General features: G+C 38.1%; 1 protein-coding gene across 13 annotated transcripts in view; it reads left to right on the top strand.

The window, feature by feature from the left end:
* The window catches only part of FAM168A (family with sequence similarity 168 member A), a 242,229-nt gene that overhangs the window by 84,129 nt on the left and 138,257 nt on the right, over positions 1 to 19,843 (top strand). For 2 of the 13 annotated variants that reach the window (XM_086340694.1, XM_086340693.1), the window contains exon 2: positions 16,587 to 16,716. The exons of the other annotated variants lie outside the window; for them this stretch is intronic. In XM_086340694.1, the coding sequence (XP_086196820.1) occupies positions 16,696 to 16,716 (21 nt within the window). In that variant the 5' untranslated portion in view covers positions 16,587 to 16,695. The remainder of the gene's footprint in view (positions 1 to 16,586; positions 16,717 to 19,843) is intronic. 13 annotated transcript variants of the gene reach the window in all.

The following is a 19,843-nucleotide window of genomic DNA, read 5'->3' as shown; positions in this document are numbered from 1 at the left end:
GAAGGTTTAGGGGAGTATCTTTTGTACCTAAGGAAATAGAGTCTCAGGAATATTAAGAAATGTGCTAATAAGTTCATATAGTTTATAAGAAGTAGAGTTGGAATTGAACCCACTTTTAGTCTTGGTTTTTATGATTTTGTTGGTTCAAAGCAGGAGGGTGGGTAAAGCTCTTTAGGCTAAGGAATTATGGGATCAGAGATATCAGGGTTGATTGCCTTTTAAGAGAATTGGAGGTAAAATGAAAGATAATTCCTTAAAATTGTGAGATTATGTCTTCCATTTCCCTACATGTCCCCACCTTTCCAGGACAAAGTAATCCTCTCATACCAGTGTGACTATGTAGGTACTTTTTAAGTACCATAGTAGTGGCTCTTGCTGTTCGTTGATGGCACATGGCACTTCTGAATGCTTTAGCCAAGTGCCTAATAACTGAAAATGTTATATTCATTCAGGACAGCTGCACCATGAAACCAGATGGGATTTTAAATTGGCATGTGCATATTTTTAAACTAATTTAAAAATGTCAGTTTGCAACCTGATGTTGCCATGTAGATTGTTAAATATTTTTCTCCAATAAAGAATAGGAAATGTTTCATTAAACTCCTGTTAAATTGTTCACACTTGTTGCACACTGCACAGATGTGCTCAGCTGGGTGAAATGGTTTTACAGGATTGTTATGTGGTAGAAAAGAGAAAAATGTTCAGTTTTAGTTTGAAGTCCAGAATGGCTATTAAGTAAAAAGAATGAGTATAGTTTTTTTAGAGTTTATGTAACTGACTTCAACAGTTGCTTTTGTAGTTGTTCTATATAATTGAACCATGGAGTTATAACTTTGAGAGGCATAGACTAATGGAGAGACCCATTTAAAACAGGTTGTGTTTAAAACTATTTGCATCAGATGAGCCCTGTCTCGTCACTTTTTTCTTGCCATTTTTGAAAAAAAAAAAAAAAAAGATTGTGGTAAAATATACCATCTCTTCACGTTTTGCAGCAACTTCCTGCCTGGTCTCCCCGCTTCTGTCTCACCTCCCCCAGATCATCTTCCATACTGCTGCTCTGTGAGCTTTGTTAAACGTAGATTTTCACTCTTATTTCCTTTATTAAAATTTTCAGAGGTTTCCCACAGCCTTGAGGATAAAATTCAGGCTCCTTAGTTTAGCTTGCAGAACTTTTTCATGGTTTGGTCTCTGTCTGCCTCATTAGCCTCAAGTCATCTTTTTCATGTTGTTTCAGCCAGCCCAAGCTACTTGACATTTACTGTCAAGTTAAATTCCTGTACCTTCATCAATGCTGTTGTATCTGTTTGTGACACTCTCTCACCCATTCTTCATCTCCCAACCTTTTAATTTCCTTTCAGAGTGTAGCTTGGGCTCATTTCTAAGCAGCCTCCCTTGTGATTCCCTCACCCTATGCCACATTTCACCACGGGGTTCTGAGCCTCTCCTTTTGTGTTCTTCATAGTTTCTGGTACTTCTCTTTATCATAGAGCACATAGTACTTTGTATTATTCCAATTTAAATTTCTGTCTGCCAGTATAACTTATTTCTTTTTCTTTAACTCCTAACCCTTAATAGATGTTCAGAAAATGTACTAAATGACTATTTTTAATACAAAGAGTATATTTTATATTTTTATGTAAAGGGGATGTATTAATTTGTCACCAAAAGTGTGATGAATTTTGAAAGTGTCTTTGTTTTCATTTTTGCTGAGTTGTGGATGTTTCCAGTATTTGAAAGAAGTTCCTTATAGAATCAACTATAGTTTAATTACATGCCAAACTTGAAGCAGGAAATAAACCCTCTTCTTCTTCAATAGTGGAGCTTTGGTTTGGAGAGAGCGACTGAACAAAGACTTTCTGATTGTCTCTAGCTATTGTGGTTCCTACCTCTTTCCTCAAGTTGAGATGATGGTGGGTAATTATACTGATTCTAGCCTAGAAGGGACATTGAACTCATGAAGCAGAGACTCTATTGGCCTGTGATAATAAGAAAGGTGGACCAAGCTCTTTGTTATCCAGTGTCATTCATAAGAGACATTTACTGTGAATTTAATAAGTGCAAGGTGCTGTGATACAGAAATAAATTAGTTAGGGCTCCTGCCAAACTGCCCTCTAGACTGTGTGTTCCTCAGAAAATACATATGATCTAGACACAACCCTGTCCAATCGAACTTTCTGCAGTGATGGAAATACTCTGTATCTGGGTTGTCCAGTGTGGTAGTCACCAGCCATATTGTTGCTCTTGAGTGCTTGAAATGTAGCTAGTGAGGCTGAGGAACTGAATTTTAAATTTTAGTTTTAGTTAATGTAAATTTAATTGAAGAAGATACATGTAGCTAATGTATGGGAAAGCACACATCTAGAAGGGTGAACCAGTAGGTAGACAGACGTGTAAGTAAGGAAGTATAATTAAGTGTAATAGGTGCTATGATAGAAATATATCTAGTGCTTTGGGGTTGGGTCAGGTAATATCTGTGGTAAAGTGGAACCCAAAGGAAGAAGTAGATTCGTCAGTTCTGGGAGTGGGGAGAGGGATTCAAGAAAAGTTTCGTACCTTTATGAGTCTTAAAAGATGAATGAATATACTTGATTACCACCTGCTAGGTTAAACAGTTACTGCTGTCTTAGAGCATTCACAGTTTACTAGTTTTCTATGTTTTTACTAGTTTTACTATGTTTTTATAGTAAAAACATAGTTATGCCTGAAACCTCACTGTATACAATGTAATATTATCTTTGATTCCAAAAGAAGTTTGGAGATTAAAAACTTGTAAATATTTCTGGCCATTATTAATTAGAGCACTTACTGTATAAAATTGATGAGAAAGCTGGTAAGTTGATAATTCTTTTATTATATAATGATATAATGTTACATAAGTTGGCATTTCCACTTTAAAATGGGGGAAGATGTTCAATTTTCACATGAACAAAGAGCATTTACTAGATACAGGCTGGTTTTCTAGCCACTGGCAATAGAGTAAGATAGATATGTTATTGCTATTATGAGAGCTATTGATCGAAGAAGCACAGCATACCTTTGTGTTAATCTGTATGTGGATGTATGCCGTCTGTATAAAGATAACAACATTGTATTGTTGAATATGGGATAAAAGCTATGGATATTACTACCTCAAGTCGAAAGGAGAGGAACGCTGTGGTCTGGGACGATTATAACAGATTTTGTAAAACTGAATGGAACTAGAGTTGTTTCATGTATGTGGATGGAACCTAAGTAGACCAAATTTTGGTGGTGGTGAGTCTCACTGAAACTACAGCAACAAAGGTGCTGAAGCAGGAACACAGGCCATATTTAAGGAGCAGCGGGCGTCTTGTTTGGCAGGTGCTCAGAGTTCTTGAAAAGGTTTATTTGGAAACAAAGGCAAGAGCCAGTTTACAGAAAGGTCTTACATGCTAATGAAGGTGTATAGTCTTTATTCTGAAGGTAGTGGGGAGCTGCTGGAAGGTTTTATTTGGGATTTGCTGTCTTTCTTTTTTTCCCAGAAACAGTTGTGGGTTATCTTGAATTCTTGGGTGGATGGCCTGCAGATGCACCATGCTCTTGTGTGTGTGAGTGTTTATGAGGAATCACGGATTGCATCATGGATGCTTATAGGAACCCTCCCTTGTGAGATGGATAAACCCATTCAATCTGACTTTATTCATTTATGCAGTCATTTATGTATTCAAATATGAGTGCTTCTCTATGCCAGGTTCTATGCCTGGGGATGTAAATTATAGATGTAAATATATCTAGATGTAAATATAATTTCTGCCCTCAAGGAGCTCACAATCAGACCTTCATCTGGTGTGAGTTTGTGTTTGATAAACCACCTGCCCCACCGTGAGGACCAGGGATGAGGGCCCCCATGGTTGGTGCTGACCATCCATTTTAGACATTCCCTGGTTCCCACCACATGGCAGTGATTTCTTTTCCTCCCTAGTAGATACTTGTTTCTCCTCTCACTTTGCCAGCCAGAGAATTCTTGCTTCTCCTGCAGCCTGTTGCCTGGCTAGAACACTGTGGCTTTTTCTATTTCTGTCACTTTATGTTAATTAAGCTAATTATGGCTTAAAAAAATTTTCCACCTGCATATGTGTCTGTTTGTCTAAGGGAGAATAGAGGAGAGGAAGTAGATTTTATGCAAGTTTCTGAGCAAAAAGAGCTCTACTGCAAGCATCCCAGCTGCTAGGTGAGCCAGAACTGCTCCTGAGACATCCCTGGATTATGAACATCCTTGTGAGGACCAAGACAAACCCAGTTAATAAGAGAGCTAAGGAAAATAAAGTGTAAACTTTAAAAATCGCTCCTTGTTTGGGATAAGCCAACAGATGAGACATTTCAATCATGAAGGAAGAAAGGGAAAAAACCCAACATTTGTTGAGGAGCAGCCACTTATCTGAGTGCTTTGCTTATAGTTCCTCTGTCAAGTCTTGAAGATAAATAACATTTCTGCTTTGCTGATGAGGAAATTGAGGCTCAGAGAGGTGAAATACAAGGTCTGCGTTTGAATCCTGACTCCTCTACTTTTTTCCCCTTTGCTTTTTAGTTGTGAGATTTTGAAATTTAACTGCATGATTCTTGTCTTAATTGGCGGTTAAAAAAAAAGGGTTGGCGGCCAGTAATACTTAAATCAAAGGATTCTCTTTTAGGATTAAATGAAAAACCTCCTGTGGAAAAATCTAATTCAGAAACATAGTAGGTGCTCAGTTAAGTTTGGTTGAAATGTGAACCTCTTGTCACTTTGTTTAATCAGGGATTCTGTTTAAAGAACGGATTAAAATTCCTGGAAAAACTAAGATATTTTTACAAGGAATCATGGAGAATTAGATGTGGCCTAGGGTGTAATCAGTTCAGCTAACAGGTATATTTATTATTTGGTGTATTAGGTTTATTTGACAGAAGCAACAGAGAAAGGAACTCATGGGCTGAGGAGTCTTCCCTTGAGTAGTGAGTACCGATTGTGCAGAAAATTAGAAGGTTAGTTCCATGTACCCTCTCTTCTGTCCTCAAGCTCTCCTTAGGCCCCTGTTCATGCTGTTGGCACTTTAGTTTGGCTTATTGTGCTTCTTTTTCTTTTTTTAAAGTATCTACTTTTCATATAAATCAGCACTGGCACATAAGTCTTATAAACTGTGAGATATGAGGGAATAAATAACTTAAATAGAAACAAGGGAGATTTGCTTAGTATTGGGAATGGAGTTAAGTTCTAGCATATGTTTGTGGGGTGGAGATACAAAGTGTGATGTTTGTTCTGCAGAGTCTTGGGCTAAAGGGGACAGCCTGTTGCCCAGAGTAAATATGAAAACTACTCAAAAGTACAAAATGCCACCAAAGTAGGATGGTGGCACTTGAGTCTACGGTATTGAGATTGGGATGCTGGAGACTGGGGTCTTAGTAGACGTGTGTGTTTCCTGCCTGTGATGATATAGAACTGCATTATTTTGCTTTTGGGTATGGGGTTATTGTACTTGTGGAACCAATTACATTTAATGATGTAGTTTTTATTTTGTTTTAGAAGAACAATTTTGATGTTTCCACAATGGTTCTATATTGGTTGTACAGTCTGTTTGCTTCTAATGTGGGTCTCTTCAATTGAAACCTTAGATTATCAGGACTAGCCTGAGTAGTTTTCTTTGTCAACCTCTATCTGCAATATTTTATATAGTATTTTATGTTGTAGTATAGTGGTTAAGGGCCTGGGCTTTGGAGTCAGATTGCCTGAGTTTGAATTTAGTCTCAGGGAACTATTAGGTTGGTGCAAATGTAATTGCAGTTTCAGACCATGATTTTTAAATCATTATAACGAGGCTCAAACACATCTTTATTAATCAAATTAGGAACCATTATAATCAACACATTTTTGCCAATGAGAAATAAGTTTGTTTATTCCTGTAGCATAAAAATCCATGCCTCGGGATTCGATGAACTCTTGAAAAGCATTTTCTGCCTTCTGTTGGTTGTGGAAGCATTTTCCCTTGCAAAAAGATTTTGAGTGCTTGAAGAAGTGGTGGTTGGTTGGCAAGAAGTAAGGTGAATGTGATGGTGAAGCAAAACTTTGTAGTCCAATCGTTCAACATTTTGTTTTTTCCAAAGTGATGTATAACTTTAAAATTTTTTTAGTTCGAGGATAATTGCTGTACAATATTGTAATAGCTTCTATGCCACAGGTATACGTATGTCCTCCACCTCTTGAACCCCCCTCCCTATCCCACCCCTCTAGGTTGTCACAGAATGCTGGCTTTGGGGTTCCCTGTGTCATACATCAAACTCCCACTGGCTATATGTTTTATGTACAGTAATGTGTATGTTTCAGTGCTTTTCTCTCAAATCATCCTACCCTCTTTTGAAGCATTGGTTGTGTGACGTTCTGTTGAGAGTTGTCATGGAGAAGAAGTGGGCCCTTTCTGTTGACCAGTGCTAGCCACAGGCATTGCAATTTTTGGTGCATCTCATTAATTGCTGACCATACTTCTCAGATGTAACGGTTTTGCTAGGATTCAGTAAGCTGTAGTGGATTGGACCAGCAGCAGACCACGAAACAGTGACCATGACCTTTTTTTGAGGCAAGTTTGGCTTTGTAAAGTGCTTTGAAGCTTTTTCTTATTCCAGCCACTGAGCTGGTCATTGCTGGTGTCATATAAAATTCACTTTTCATCACAGATCACAATCTGATTAAGAAATGGTTGGTTGTTGTGTAGAATAAGAGAAGACACTTCAGAATGATGATTTTTTTTTGAATTTTCAGTCAGCTCATGAGGCACTCACTTATCGAGCTTTATCACCTTTCCAGTTTGCTTCAGATGTCAAACAACTGTAGAATGGTTGACATTGATTTCTTGGGCAACTTCTTTTGTAGTTCTAAGAGGATCAGCTTTGATGATCCTCTCAGTTGGTCATGGTCAACTGTGATGGCCAGTCACTGTGCTCATCTTCAGGGCTGTCATCTTTGCAAAACTTCTTGAACCACCACTGCACTGTATGTTCATTAGCAGTTCCTGGGTCAAATGCATTGTTGATGTTGCAAATTGTCTCCACTGCTTTACTACCCACTTTGAACTTGAATAAGAAAATTGCTCAGATTTGCTTTTTGTCCTAACATCATTTACCTAGTCTAAAATAAATCTAAAATGAGCAGTAAGTAACAACTCATTAGCAAAAAAAAAAGACATAAAGTAAGAAATGCTCATTAAAATGATGTATAGCATAACCACATTTATTTAAGAATGTATTCCAGTATCAAAAAGCAAAGTTCAGCAGTGCAAAACCGCAATTACTTTTGCACCAACCTAATAACTATGTGATCTTGAGCAATTGGGTTGACTTTACTTGTCTTAGCCTTCTCGTTTGTGAAAGAGGTCATAATAGTTGGGATTATGGTCAGGGTCAGGTGAAATAATGTGTTCATTTACAGTAAGCACTCATAAACGTTAACTATTACATTTTACTTGAGGTAAGATTACCACATGTGCTAGCTTGCTTATTTATTTATAAATTGTGGCAAAAAATACATTTCATAAAATTTATCATCTTAACCATTTTTAAGTGTACAGTTCAGTGATACTAAGTACATTGGTATTCTTGTACAACCTTCCCACCATCCGTCTCCAGAACTCTTTCATCTTGCAAGACTGAAACTTTATACCCATTGATCCCCCCCAGTGACCCATCCCCCAACTCCTGGCAACCACCTTTCTGCTTCCTATCTCTGTGATTTTGACTACTCGAAGTACCTCATGTAAGTGGAATCATACAGTATTTGTTTTTTGTGACTGGCTTCTTTCAGTTAGCATAATGTCTTCGAGGTTCATCCATGTTATACTGTATGTCAGAATTTCCTTTCTTTTTAAGGCTGAATAATTGTGTGTGTGTGTGTGTGTGTGTGTGTGTGTATGTATGTGTATATATACAAACACATACCAAATTTTGCTTATCCCTTCACCATTGATGAATACTTGAGTTCTTAGCTATTATAAATAATGCCACTATGAACACAGATGTACAAACATCTCTCTGAGACCCTGCTTTTATTTTTTTTGAGTATAAACCCAGAAGTGGAACTGCTAGATCATATGTAATTCTGTGTTTAATTTTTTGAGAAAACACTATAATGTTTTTCCACAGCAGCAGTACCATTTTATATTCCCACCAATAGTGCGTGAAGATTCCAATTTCTCCACAGTGTCACTAACACTTGTGATTTTCTGTGTGTGTGTCTTTTTGGTAATAGGCATCCTAATGGGTGTGAGATAGTATCTCATTGTGGTTTTCATTTGTGTTTCCCTAATGATCAGTGATTGAGGGCAGAAGGGGACGACAGAGGATGAGATGGTTGGATGGCGTCACCAACTCAATGGACATGGGTTTGGATGAACTCCCGGAGTTGGTGATGGACAGGGAGGCCTGGCGTGCTGCAGTTCATGGGGTCGCAAAGAGTCGGACACGACTGAGCAACTGAACTGAATGATCAGTAATATTGAGAATCTTTTCAGTGCTTGTTGACCACTTGTATATCTCCTTTGGAAAAATGTCTCTTCAGATTCTTTGCCCATTTTTGAATCAGGTTTTTCTTGTTGTGAGTTTTAGGAGTTACCTATATGTTCTGGATTTTAATCCCTTATCAATATATGATTTGCAAATATTTTCTTCCATTTTATAGGTTGCCTTTTTTACTCTGTTGATAATGTCTTTTGATACATAAAATCTTATTTTTTAAAATATATATGTAGTTTTTATTAAATTCTACTTTTATCTTAATAAATTTGATCTTTTTGTGTCATAATTTAATCATAGGTTTGTATAACCACTACCATAGTCCAGGTACCGAATAGTTCCAACACCCCCAAAAACGTCCTTGTTACAGCTAGCTTTTTAATAAGTGCTTTTTAGTGGTATTATTAAGATGTCTTGTTTGGGAATCACCAAGGTCAGGTGCAAATCCTTTTGAAGTGCTAATGACTTTTCATTGGCTTGTTCGGGAATGCTGTGGACTTTTTTTTTTTTTTTTTTTGTCTCTCCCTCTTTCTTTTTCCCCACATTGGTGACCTTGGAAATCAGATCCAGCCAACTCTCTTTTCATGAAGCATAGTACTGCTGACCAATTAGTTAAATGTAGAGATATTAGATTTTATGATATACAATTTTGATAATCATTCTGTTAAAGGGTGATTTTAAATCTTTTCTTATGATCTCTTAGTCCTTAGCTTATTAATTTATGGCCTTTATGAATAAATGCTACAGCTTGGTCTTAATTATACTTCAGTTATATCTGATAGAGTACCTGAAGAACTATGGACAGAGGTTCATGATATTGTATAGGAGGCAGTGATCAAGACCATCCCCAAGAAAAAGAAATGCAAAAAGGCAAAATGGTTGTCTGACAAGGCCTTACAAATAGCTGAGAAAAGAGGAGACCCGAAAGGCAAAGGAGAAAAGGAGAGATATACCCATTTGAATGCAGAGTTCCAAAGAATAGTAAGGAGAGATAAGAAAGCCTTCCTCAGTGATCAATATAGAGAAATAGAAGAAAACAATAGAATGGGAAAGACTAGAGATCTCTTCAATAAAATTAGAGATACCAAGGGAACTTTTCATGCAAAGATGGGCACAATAAAGGACAGAAATGGTATGGACCTAACAGAAACAAAAGATATTAAGAAGAGGTGGCAAGAATACACAGAAGAACTGTCCAAAGAAGATCTTCGTGGTCCAGATAACCATGATGATGTGATCACTCACCTAGAGCCAGACATCCTGGAATGCGAAATCAAGTGGGCCTTAGAAAGCATCACTACAAAGCTAGTGGAGGTGATGGAATTCCAGTTGGGCTATTTCAGATCCTAAAAGATGATGTCGTGAAAGTGCTGCACTCAATATCCCAGCAAATCTGGAAAACTCAGCAGTGGCCACAGGACTGGAAAAGGTCGGTTTTCATTCCAGTCCCAAAGAAAGGCAATGCCAAAAAATGTTCAAACTACCACACAATTGCACTCATCTCACACGCTAGCAAAGTAATGCTCAAAATTCTCCAAGCAAGACTTCAACAGTACATGAACCGTGAACTTCCAGATGTTCAACCTAGATTTAGAAAAATCCAAAAAGCAAGAGAGTTACAGAAAAACATCTACTTTCACTTTATTGACTACACCAAAGCCTTTGACTGTGTGGGTCACAACAAATTGTGGAAAATTCTTAAAGAGATGGGACTACCAGACTACCTTACCTGCCTCCTAAGAACTCTGTATGCAGGTCAAGAAGCAGCAGTTAGAACTGGACATGTAACAACAGACTGGTTCCAAATAGGAAAAGGAGTATGTCTAGGCTGTTTATTATCACCCTGCTTATTTAACTTAGATGCAGAGTACATCATGTGAAATGCCAGGCTAGATGAAGCACAAGCTGGAATCAAGATTGCCAGGAGAGATATCAATAACTTCAGATATGCAAATGGCACCACCGTATCCCAGAAAGCGAAGAAGAACAAAAGAGCCTCTTGATGAAAGTGAAAGAGGAGAGTGAAAAAGTTAGTTTAAAACTCAACATTCAGAAAACTAAGATCATGGCATCTGGTCCCATTACTTCATGGCAAGTAGATGGAGAAACAATGGAAACAGTGACAGATTTTATTTTTGGGGGGAGGGGCTCCAAAATCACTGCAGATGGTGACTGCAGCCATGAAATTAAAAGACACTTGCTCCTTGGAAGAAAAGCTATGCTCCACCTAGACAGCATATTAAAAAGCAGAGACATTACCTTGGCAACAAAGGTCCATCTAGTCAAAGCTATGGTTTTTCCAGTTGTCATGTATGGATGTGAGACTTGGACCATGAAGAAAGCTGAGCACTGAAGAATTGATGCTTTTGAACCATGGTGTTGGAGAAGACTCTTGAGAGTCTCTCAGACTGCAAGGAGATCCAGCCAGTCCATCCTGAAGGAAATCAGTCCTGAATATTCATTGGAAGGACTGATGCTGAGGTTGAAACTCCAATACTTTGGCCACCTGATGGGAAGAACTAACTCATTGGAAAAGACCTTGATGTTGGGGAAGATTGAAGGCCGGAGGAGAAGGGGACGACAGAGGATGAGATGGTTGGGTGGCATTACTGACACAATGGACATGAGTTTGAGTAGGCTCCAGAAGTTGGTGATGGACAGGGAAGCCTGGTGTGCTGCAGTCCATGGAGTTGCAAAGGGTCAGACACAACTGAGAAACTGAACTGAACTGACAGCTAGGTCTTAATTATACTTCCTAGCAAGAAGTTGGGGATGAGAGTGAGAAAGAGCCTTAGATTTGGAGATCATGAATGTAGGACCAACTCTTGTCTTCTGATAATTTACTCTAGATCTTGTTCAGTTGCTAAGTCATGTCTCACTCTTTGTGACACCATGGACTGCAGCATGACAGGCTTCCCTGTCCTTCATTATCTCCTGGAGTTTGCTTAAACTCATGTCCATTGAGTCAGTATTGCCATCCAACCATCTCATCCTCTGTTGTCCCCTTCTCTTGCTGTCAATCTTTCCCAGCATCAGGGTCTTTTCCAGTGAGTCAGCTCTTCACATCAGGTGGTCAAAGTATTGGAGCTTCAGCTTCAGTCCTTCCAATGAATATTCAAAGTTGATCTCCTTTAGGGTTAAGTGGTTGTAGTCCAAGGGACTCTCAAGTGTCTTCTCCAGCACCATAGTTTGAAAGCATCAATTCCTGGGCACTCAGTCTTCTTTATGGTCCACATCTCATCCATACATGACTACTGGAAGAACCATAGCTTAGACTATACGGACCTTTGTCAGCAAAGTGATGTTTCTGTTTTTTAATATGCTGTCTAGGTTGGTCATAGCCCTTCTTCCAAGGAGCAAGTGTCTTTTAGTGGCTCTAGTCACCATCCACAGTAATTTTGGAGCCCAAGAAAATGAAATTTGACAGTGTTTCCACATTTTCCTCATCTATTTGGCATGAAGTGATAGGAGCAGATGCCATGATCTTCATTTTCTGAATGTTGAATTTTAAGCCAGCTTTTTCATCCTCCTCTTTCACCTTCATCAAGAGGCTTTTTAGTTCCTCTTCACGTTCTGCCATTAAAGTGGTATTATCTGCATATCTCAGGTTGTTGATAATTCTCTCTCTAGATCTTGTTATTGTTGTTCAGTTGTTTAGTTATGCCTGACTCTTTGTGACCTCATTGCTGCAGCACGCCAGGCTTTTCTGTTCTTCACCAACTCCTGGAGCTTGCTCAAATTCATGTCCTTTGAGTTGGTGATGCCATCCAACCATCTCATCCTCTATCATCCCCTTTTCCTGCCTTCTATCTTTCCCAGCATCAGGGTCTTTTCCAATGAGTCGGCTTTTCACATCAGGTGGCCAAAGTATTAATCTTAATTCATTTAACTTTTATGAACTGCAAAATGGGTGAGGTGACAACTCCTGTCTCACGGGCTTTTTGGTTATGTTGAGTAAAGAAGGAGTTAACTGGCTTTCAATAAATGTTCATTTGATTGTAAATAGTAAGAATGTTGATAAATGGAACCTGAAACAACCCCCAGATTACATTCTTAAAGTTTTTTAGTAACAGCTTTATTGAGCTATAATCCACATGCCATACAGTTCACCCATTTGAAACATACAGCTCAGTGCCTTTTTATTCATGAAACTCTGCAGCCATCATCACGGTCAGTTTTGGAACATTTTCATTATCCCACAGAGAAACATATACCCTTTAGCAGTCACCCCCTGCTTCTCCCATCTCCACAGCCCTAGGCAAACACTAATCGGTCTTCTACAGTAGGCTTGCCTAGTCTGGATATTCCATATAAATGTTATCATAAAATATTTGGCTTTTTATGACCAGACTTCATTCATTTAAGCATTGTAATGTTTTCAGGGTTCATCCATGTTGTATCATGTATCAATACTTCATTCCTTTTTATTGCAGAGTATTCCAGTATATGGATATTTATCTATTCATCAGTTAATGTTAAATTAAATCAATAAATTAATAAACTTAATATAAATTAATATATAAATATTTATAAATATATAAATATAAATAAATTTAAATTAATAAATTGATCAGTTTATTTGTCTATTCATCAGCTAATGCTTTTCAGCTGTTGTGAATAATGCTGCTGTGAACATTTGTATCTGAAATTTTTGTGTGGATATATGTTATATGTTTTCATTTTCCTTAGAGTAGAGGAATTCTAGGGGTGGAATTGCTGAATCATATTATAAGTTTATGTTTAACCCTTCGGGGAACTCCAAACTGTTTTCTCAAGTGGTTGTACCATTTTATTCCCCCAGCATATGAGGGTTTCACTTTCTCCACATTCTCTCCACCACTTGTCTTTTTTATTTTAGTCATACTAGTGAATGTGAACTGAGTGGTATCTCGCGATTTGATTTGTATTTCCTTGATGGCTAATGATGCTATCTTTTCATGTGTTTATTGCTCATCTTATTACTATTATTACGTATCTCTCTGTGTTTTACTATGTAGCTAGGTTATATCCCTCTTTAATAAGGTGACGGTCTGAACCCAAAGATGTGCCTATTAATACTTGCTGATTTGTTAGCTGATTATAAGAGAAACCCAAAGGAAGAAAAATAGGGCTTCATTTTATCAATCTCTCCTTTTTTAGTTACTTCTACATTATCACTAACTAAATTGAAAGTTCTCAGAGAGGATATCTAGAATAGAGATTTTCATTTGAAAATAATGTTTAGTCTGTTTAGGGGAAGGCTAGATTGAGGACATAAGATATTAATAAAAAATAATGGTTAAATTGTTAATGTTATGGGTTATAGAGCACATACAATTTGATCTTGGCATTGGGGATATAGCAGTGAATAAAGTCCCTGATTTCATTGGCAATCTAGTGGGCAGAGATGTGAAAAATTAGGCAATATATGGGGAAAGGGAGTTATTGAAAGGAAGGGATCTATTTTATTTATTTATTTTCTTTTTGGCCATGCTGCATGGCTTGTGGGATCTTAGTTCCCCAACCAGGGATTGAACCCAGGTCTCTGGCAGCGAGAGCGCCAAGTCCTTACCATTGGACTGCTAGGGAATTCCTAGGAGGGATCTATTAATAGTTAAAATATGACTGGTTGACCTAGACCTTTTTGGTGAAGTGAAATTTGAGCAGATATCTTATGAAATAAAGAAACTCATCATATTGATAATTTGAGAGAAGAATGCTTTAGGCAGAGAAAATTATAAACACTAAATCCTTGGGGTGGGGTTATGCTTGGTTTGTAAATGAACAGCAAGGAGGGAAAGAATATTCCTCACTGAGTTAAGAAAGTAGTCAATGGAAGGTTTTTGCATTAAGCAACTGTAAGATTAGAGTTGCTATTTACAGAGATGGGAAAGACTGGCAGGTGCAGGTTTGTAAGGGAGGGTCAAGTATTTGGTGTTAGACATGTTACATTTCAGATGGTTGTAAGACAGACAAAAGGAGAGGTTGAATAGGTGGTTGAATATGCAAGTCTGGAATTCAGGAAAATTCAGGTCAGAAATGGAAATCAGTATATGTAAAGCCATTGAGTAGATGTTATCATCCAAGAAATGTGTATAGAGAGAGCAGAAAAGAAATCTGACATCTGAGCCCTGGACGTGCTGACATTGGTGGGACGGTGATGTTTGAGAAGATCAAAGGAGTAGCCAGTGAGGTGCAAGAAGAATCAAGAAAAAGTGAAGTAGCAGAGGTCAAGTGATTTGTAGGGATAATGGCAGGTGTCCCAGCTTGGTTGCCTGGGAACCTAGAGTCTAAGTATTGTTTAGTTCTAGGGACAGTTTTGGGGGCCTTAGGGTGATCTTTAAAGTGAAAGGCTTGACAAGATTGTCTCTAAACTTTTTCTCATTGTAATAATATCTCATCATATATTTATATAACACATTATATAGTTTGTACAAAGCACTTTCATGTGTTTATTGCATTTAATCATCATAATAGATCTATGGGACTTATTTTTACAGATGAGAAGGTTAAAGAAGTTTAGAGACTTGTCCAAATTCACACAGTCATAGTCAGTTAGAAAATAGAACCCAGATCTGCCTGATCACAAAGCCTGTGCTCCTTATAATATGTAACAAGTACTTTTTTTACACTGACATTCTAGAGCTCTGTGATTTCGATCACATAGAATTCATTGATTGATTGATTGAATATTTGCTGAACACCTGCAATGTACTAGTTACTGTTCTAAGCACAGGGGATACAGTTGTGACCAAGAAAATGTCTTTGTCTTCAAAGACCTTTCATTCTAGTGGAGGAGACTGACAGTAAACAGATAAATAAGCTAATAAATAATATACTGTTAATGCCATAATAAAAATAAAGCAAAGTAAGGAAACAGTATATGTTGGGGGGATGATCAAGAAAAGCTTCTCTGAAGAGATGGCATTTGAGCAGAGCCCTGAATGATCTAAAGTAGAAAACAATGAGAAAATAGGAAGACAGAGGGAATAGCAGGCATAAAGGTCCACAGGTAGGAGTGAACTAGATGTGTTTGAGGAGCAGCAAGAAGGTTGTTATTCATTGGACAAGAGGTTGACAAACAAAATGCTTAGAGCTTTGAAATTATTTAGCCCTGGTGAGTCATTTCTGATTCCTGTCACTTAATTTACTGTGTGATTAGGCAGAATCCTTGACTTTTCTGAGTTTTAATTTCCTTATTTACAAAATGGAGGTAATAAAATAAAGCCTGCTGCTGCTGCTGCTGCTGCTGCTGCTAAGTCTCTTCAGTCATGTCTGACTCTGTGTGACCCCATAGACGGCAGCCCACCAGGTTCCCCTGTCCCTGGGATTCTCCAGGCAAGAACACTGGAGCGGGTTGCCATTTCCTTCTCCAATGCATGAAAGTGAAAAGTGAAAGTGAAGTCGCTCAGTCGTGTCTGACTCTTAGCAACCCCATGGGCTGCAGCATACCAGGCTCCTCTGTCCATGGGATTTTCCAGGCAAGAGTACTGGAGTGGGGTGAAAATAAAGCCTATTGAGAATTAAATGAGAGAATGTATGTACAATACCTGGAATGTTGTCTGGCACATTACCTTGTTAAATACATATTTACCGCATGTCTTCTATTATGTCAGCTGTGTCATAGAAACTTATTTTACTGTCATCTGGTAAGTTCAGTTTGTTTTTCTGTTTTTTTTTTCAAGTGGTTTAGTCAGCAGATCTTAAAGTTCTATTCCTGTGCCTGGGCTCTGCTAGTCATTCTCCCTGAACTCACCTTTGTATTGAAAAGTCAAGGAAGAGAGTTGGACTGAAAAGAAAATGATTTAGAAGTTGATGAATAGGTATAAAAATAAGGGATTGGGATTCTGGTAATTACAGATATATTCAAATTAATATATTCATTTATTATGAAAAGAAACTGCGTGTGCATTTCTGTCATCTTTCCTCATTACTGAATGCTAGCTCTACTCCAGCACTTCCCAGCCAGGCTTCCTGCTGACCCAAACCTGCTTGCCTTAGGAGAATCAGATAGGAGCCAAGTCCTCCATCCTTGTAAGACCATCTGTTTTCAGATCCACAGCTGCTGCCCTTACAGTTGCAACCCAACACAACTGGAATGATTTATTCATCTACAGGTAACATTTGTGCACCAGGCTTCCAGCAAACTATGGTATCAGCTTTACACATAATGAAGCATCCAGCACAGGTGGTAAGCTGTACATAAAGGATGCTTCTGGCTTACAAATGGCTGATGGACAGATGGAGGTAAGCTGTTAGTCCTGAACACATAGCCAGAGGAAGAGCAGAGTGAACACTGGGCAATAAGGGAAAATTTCTTGTCCAGTAAAGAGTCTCGATTGTATATATGATATTTCTGGAATTTCAAGATAATTTAACTCATCTTTAAATTAAATGTTGTACCACTGTTAAGTTAGGTGAGAAAATTAAAATCCAGAAAGGGGAAGAGACTTAAACTGCATAGCAGTTTGGCACAGTTAAGACCAGCACTCAGTCATTCCAATTCTGAGTCCACTGTTTACCTCCAGTTGTTTTATTGTGCAGTGAAAAACTTTAAAACAAATATGAATGGCATTATTTACTTATTTTTGCTCAGTTTGTAACTTTCTGATACCATGAACAAATCCCAAGTTTTTGTCCCTTAATAACTAAATGACCAAGACCAAGCAAGTTGCTTAATTTTTTTGAATGTCTTATATATATATAATATAATATATATTATATATATATGAGGATAATTAACACTTGTTCTGAATTGTTTTATGGATTAAATGAGGTAAAGTATACAAAAGCTGTTTAGGTCATTTTTATTAATCAGAAGATACTAAACGAATGCTAATTTCTCTTCTTTGGTTCACTCCAGCAAACACTGATTAAGCGTCTACTGTGTGCCAGCTCAATTTCTAGACTCTTTACTTAAATTATCTTGTTTAACCTTTGAAGTTCCTTCTCTCTTTCCTTATTATATTGAGGATCTCATTGATATAATCTTTTTTCCATAACAAGATCCTTCTATAATGAAATCTCCATAACCAACCACTTATTGTTGCAAACAAGTGATTCTTGCTTTTAGAAAAATCTACAGTGTTAGTATGAACCTAACACATAGGTATGATAATATCTACGGGCCAGTGCAGCTAGAGCTAGTCTTGGCTTCTGCCCCTGCTACAAAGTGCTTTGGGGACGCCGTGTTTGGAGGGCAAGTCATATAACTGTTTCAGCACTCTTTGTCACCTTAGAGAATGTGGTTTCTCTTTTGGAAAGCTTGGTTTTAGTGAATTGCTTCCTTTTCACCTTAGGTTTTAGGCTCTTTGACAAGCCATCTGCTTCTCAAATACAATTTCCCTTTACCACCAAGGGCTTGTAGACAGTTGTTCAAATGGAGAACAAAAGCTTTCTCTAGTAGTTCTGTAAAAGTGGGAATGCCTCAGGGAGAGATTGCATCTGGTTATTGGAATTCATTTTGTGATGTGTGCCTGACTGGGCACTCTGCTGGGGCTGGCCATGGAGGAGATAAAATTTAGAAATGGAAATTTGTCAACATGAGTTTTGGCTATATCTGTATTTGCTGGTATCAGCTAGGGCTCCTAAGAGCTTGTTGGACTCAGTGTTGCTGCTGCTGCTGATTTTCTTTTTTGTTTTCTTTTTTTCTTCCCACTCTTCTTTCTGGTAACTGTGTCTGTTGCCCAAGTTTTCCATTTGTACTTGGTTCTTCTGTTTGGTTGTTTTTCCAGATCATTGATCTGTTCAGTGAGTAGCTTGGTATAATGCAGTTCAATGACTGAGTTAAGTGGAGATTTAGTAATGAATAAATAAGGTACAGAGAAACCTAGAGTGAGGCGATAGAAAAGTCTTGGTAAACCCGTAGACACGTGGCTTCAAATCTCAGCTTTGCCTTATACCTGCTCTGTGATCTTGGGTAAGTCATTTATTCTCTTTGAGCCATAGTTTCTTCATCTCTAAAAATGAGAATATAAATATCTACTTTGTTCAAGGTTGTAGTGAGTACTGAGACAGTAAATGAAAGAAATGAGGAAAGAATCAAGCATTAAGTTGGTGCTTGTTAAGTATTCCTTTCCGTCTTTCCTCCCATTTTCCTGAAGAGTGTACATGGAAAAACCGGACATATATATGAATGATTGTGTGTTCATGTGTGCATGTTAGTTTATGTGTGTGTTAGTTTAATATAGCTCTGAGAAGTGGCAGAAAATTGCCATAATCATTGGGAATTGGGAGGTAGGGGCTTGGGGTTCATGCGTACCTTCCTTAAAACCAGATTGAGAGACATACTCTGATACTGTATAACCTAACACAGTCTTTGTGCCTTTAAAGAAGACCTTAGGAGAGAAAAAGAAAGAACCTAGTGGTGGAGGCCTTGGTAGGCTAGTTTCCTCAGGGGGATCATTAGAGTGTCTCTAGTATCTACTGGTATCAGAGAGAGAATAATCTGCTTCACAGTAAGCTGAGAGCGGAACCTGGGTTTGTAAGCAGGAGAGCTGCCTTTTAGAAACAGTATGTAGCTGGGAAGATTGCAGCCACCAGCCTTTCCCTTTCCACTCCTAAAAACTGTTATATCATCATCAGGGTGATATTTTCCAAAATTAAAATCTAGTCATCTTAATTTGCTCTTAAAACTCTTCATTGGCTCCCAGTTGCCTTCAGATTAGTCTGAACTCCTTCTGTCACTTACTAAGTCTTCCTTGATCTGATCCCTGCCTCCTCCTACTTCTCTTACTTTTGCGGTACTGACACTGCATTATTTACAGCTTCTTAACCACCCCCCACCCGTATGTATGTTCTGATCCATGATAGTCTTTCTGCTATGTTGTACTCTTTCCTGTTCTTCTGTTTTACTTGACAATTTCTACTCTTTCTTGAAAACTCTTCTCAACTACTGGGTTTTCCATGAAGTCTTCCCTGACTTTCGAAGGTGAGGTGCATGGGATGGGAGACTTCCCTCCTCTAGGTTCATCTAGAATTTTGTACATACAGAAGTCTAACAACATGTAGCATCAGTGATTAGTAGGCATCAGTGATGTCTCTTAATGCTTTTATGACCCATTGATTTCTTTATTTTAGTGCCTTCATTGGGATCCTCAAACCATCTTTATGTAGATCTGTTCAACAACTGATATCTTTAGAATTAGAAAAATAAAGCACAGATACAATATTACACCTTGCCAGACTTAGCAAATTTATCAATACTTTGTTATATGCCTCTTGTCCCTGATGAAATGACTAGCCATCAGTAAAATGAACCATTAAGTTTGGAAGGAGCTGTTTATTAATCAGCTTGATGGCATAAGTCCACCTGATCTTTTCTTTTTTTGGCTGTGCTACATGGCTTGTGGAATCTTTAGTTCCCCAACCAGGG

The sequence above is a fragment of the Bos grunniens genome, chromosome 15 (genome assembly GCF_055505025.1).
Source record: "Bos grunniens cultivar Pamir isolate PY7600 chromosome 15, Bosgru_T2T1.0, whole genome shotgun sequence".
NCBI classification, from domain to species: domain Eukaryota; kingdom Metazoa; phylum Chordata; class Mammalia; order Artiodactyla; family Bovidae; genus Bos; species Bos grunniens.
The sequence above is the reverse complement of the archived record's forward strand: the minus strand, read 5'-3'. Positions and strand labels throughout refer to the sequence as shown.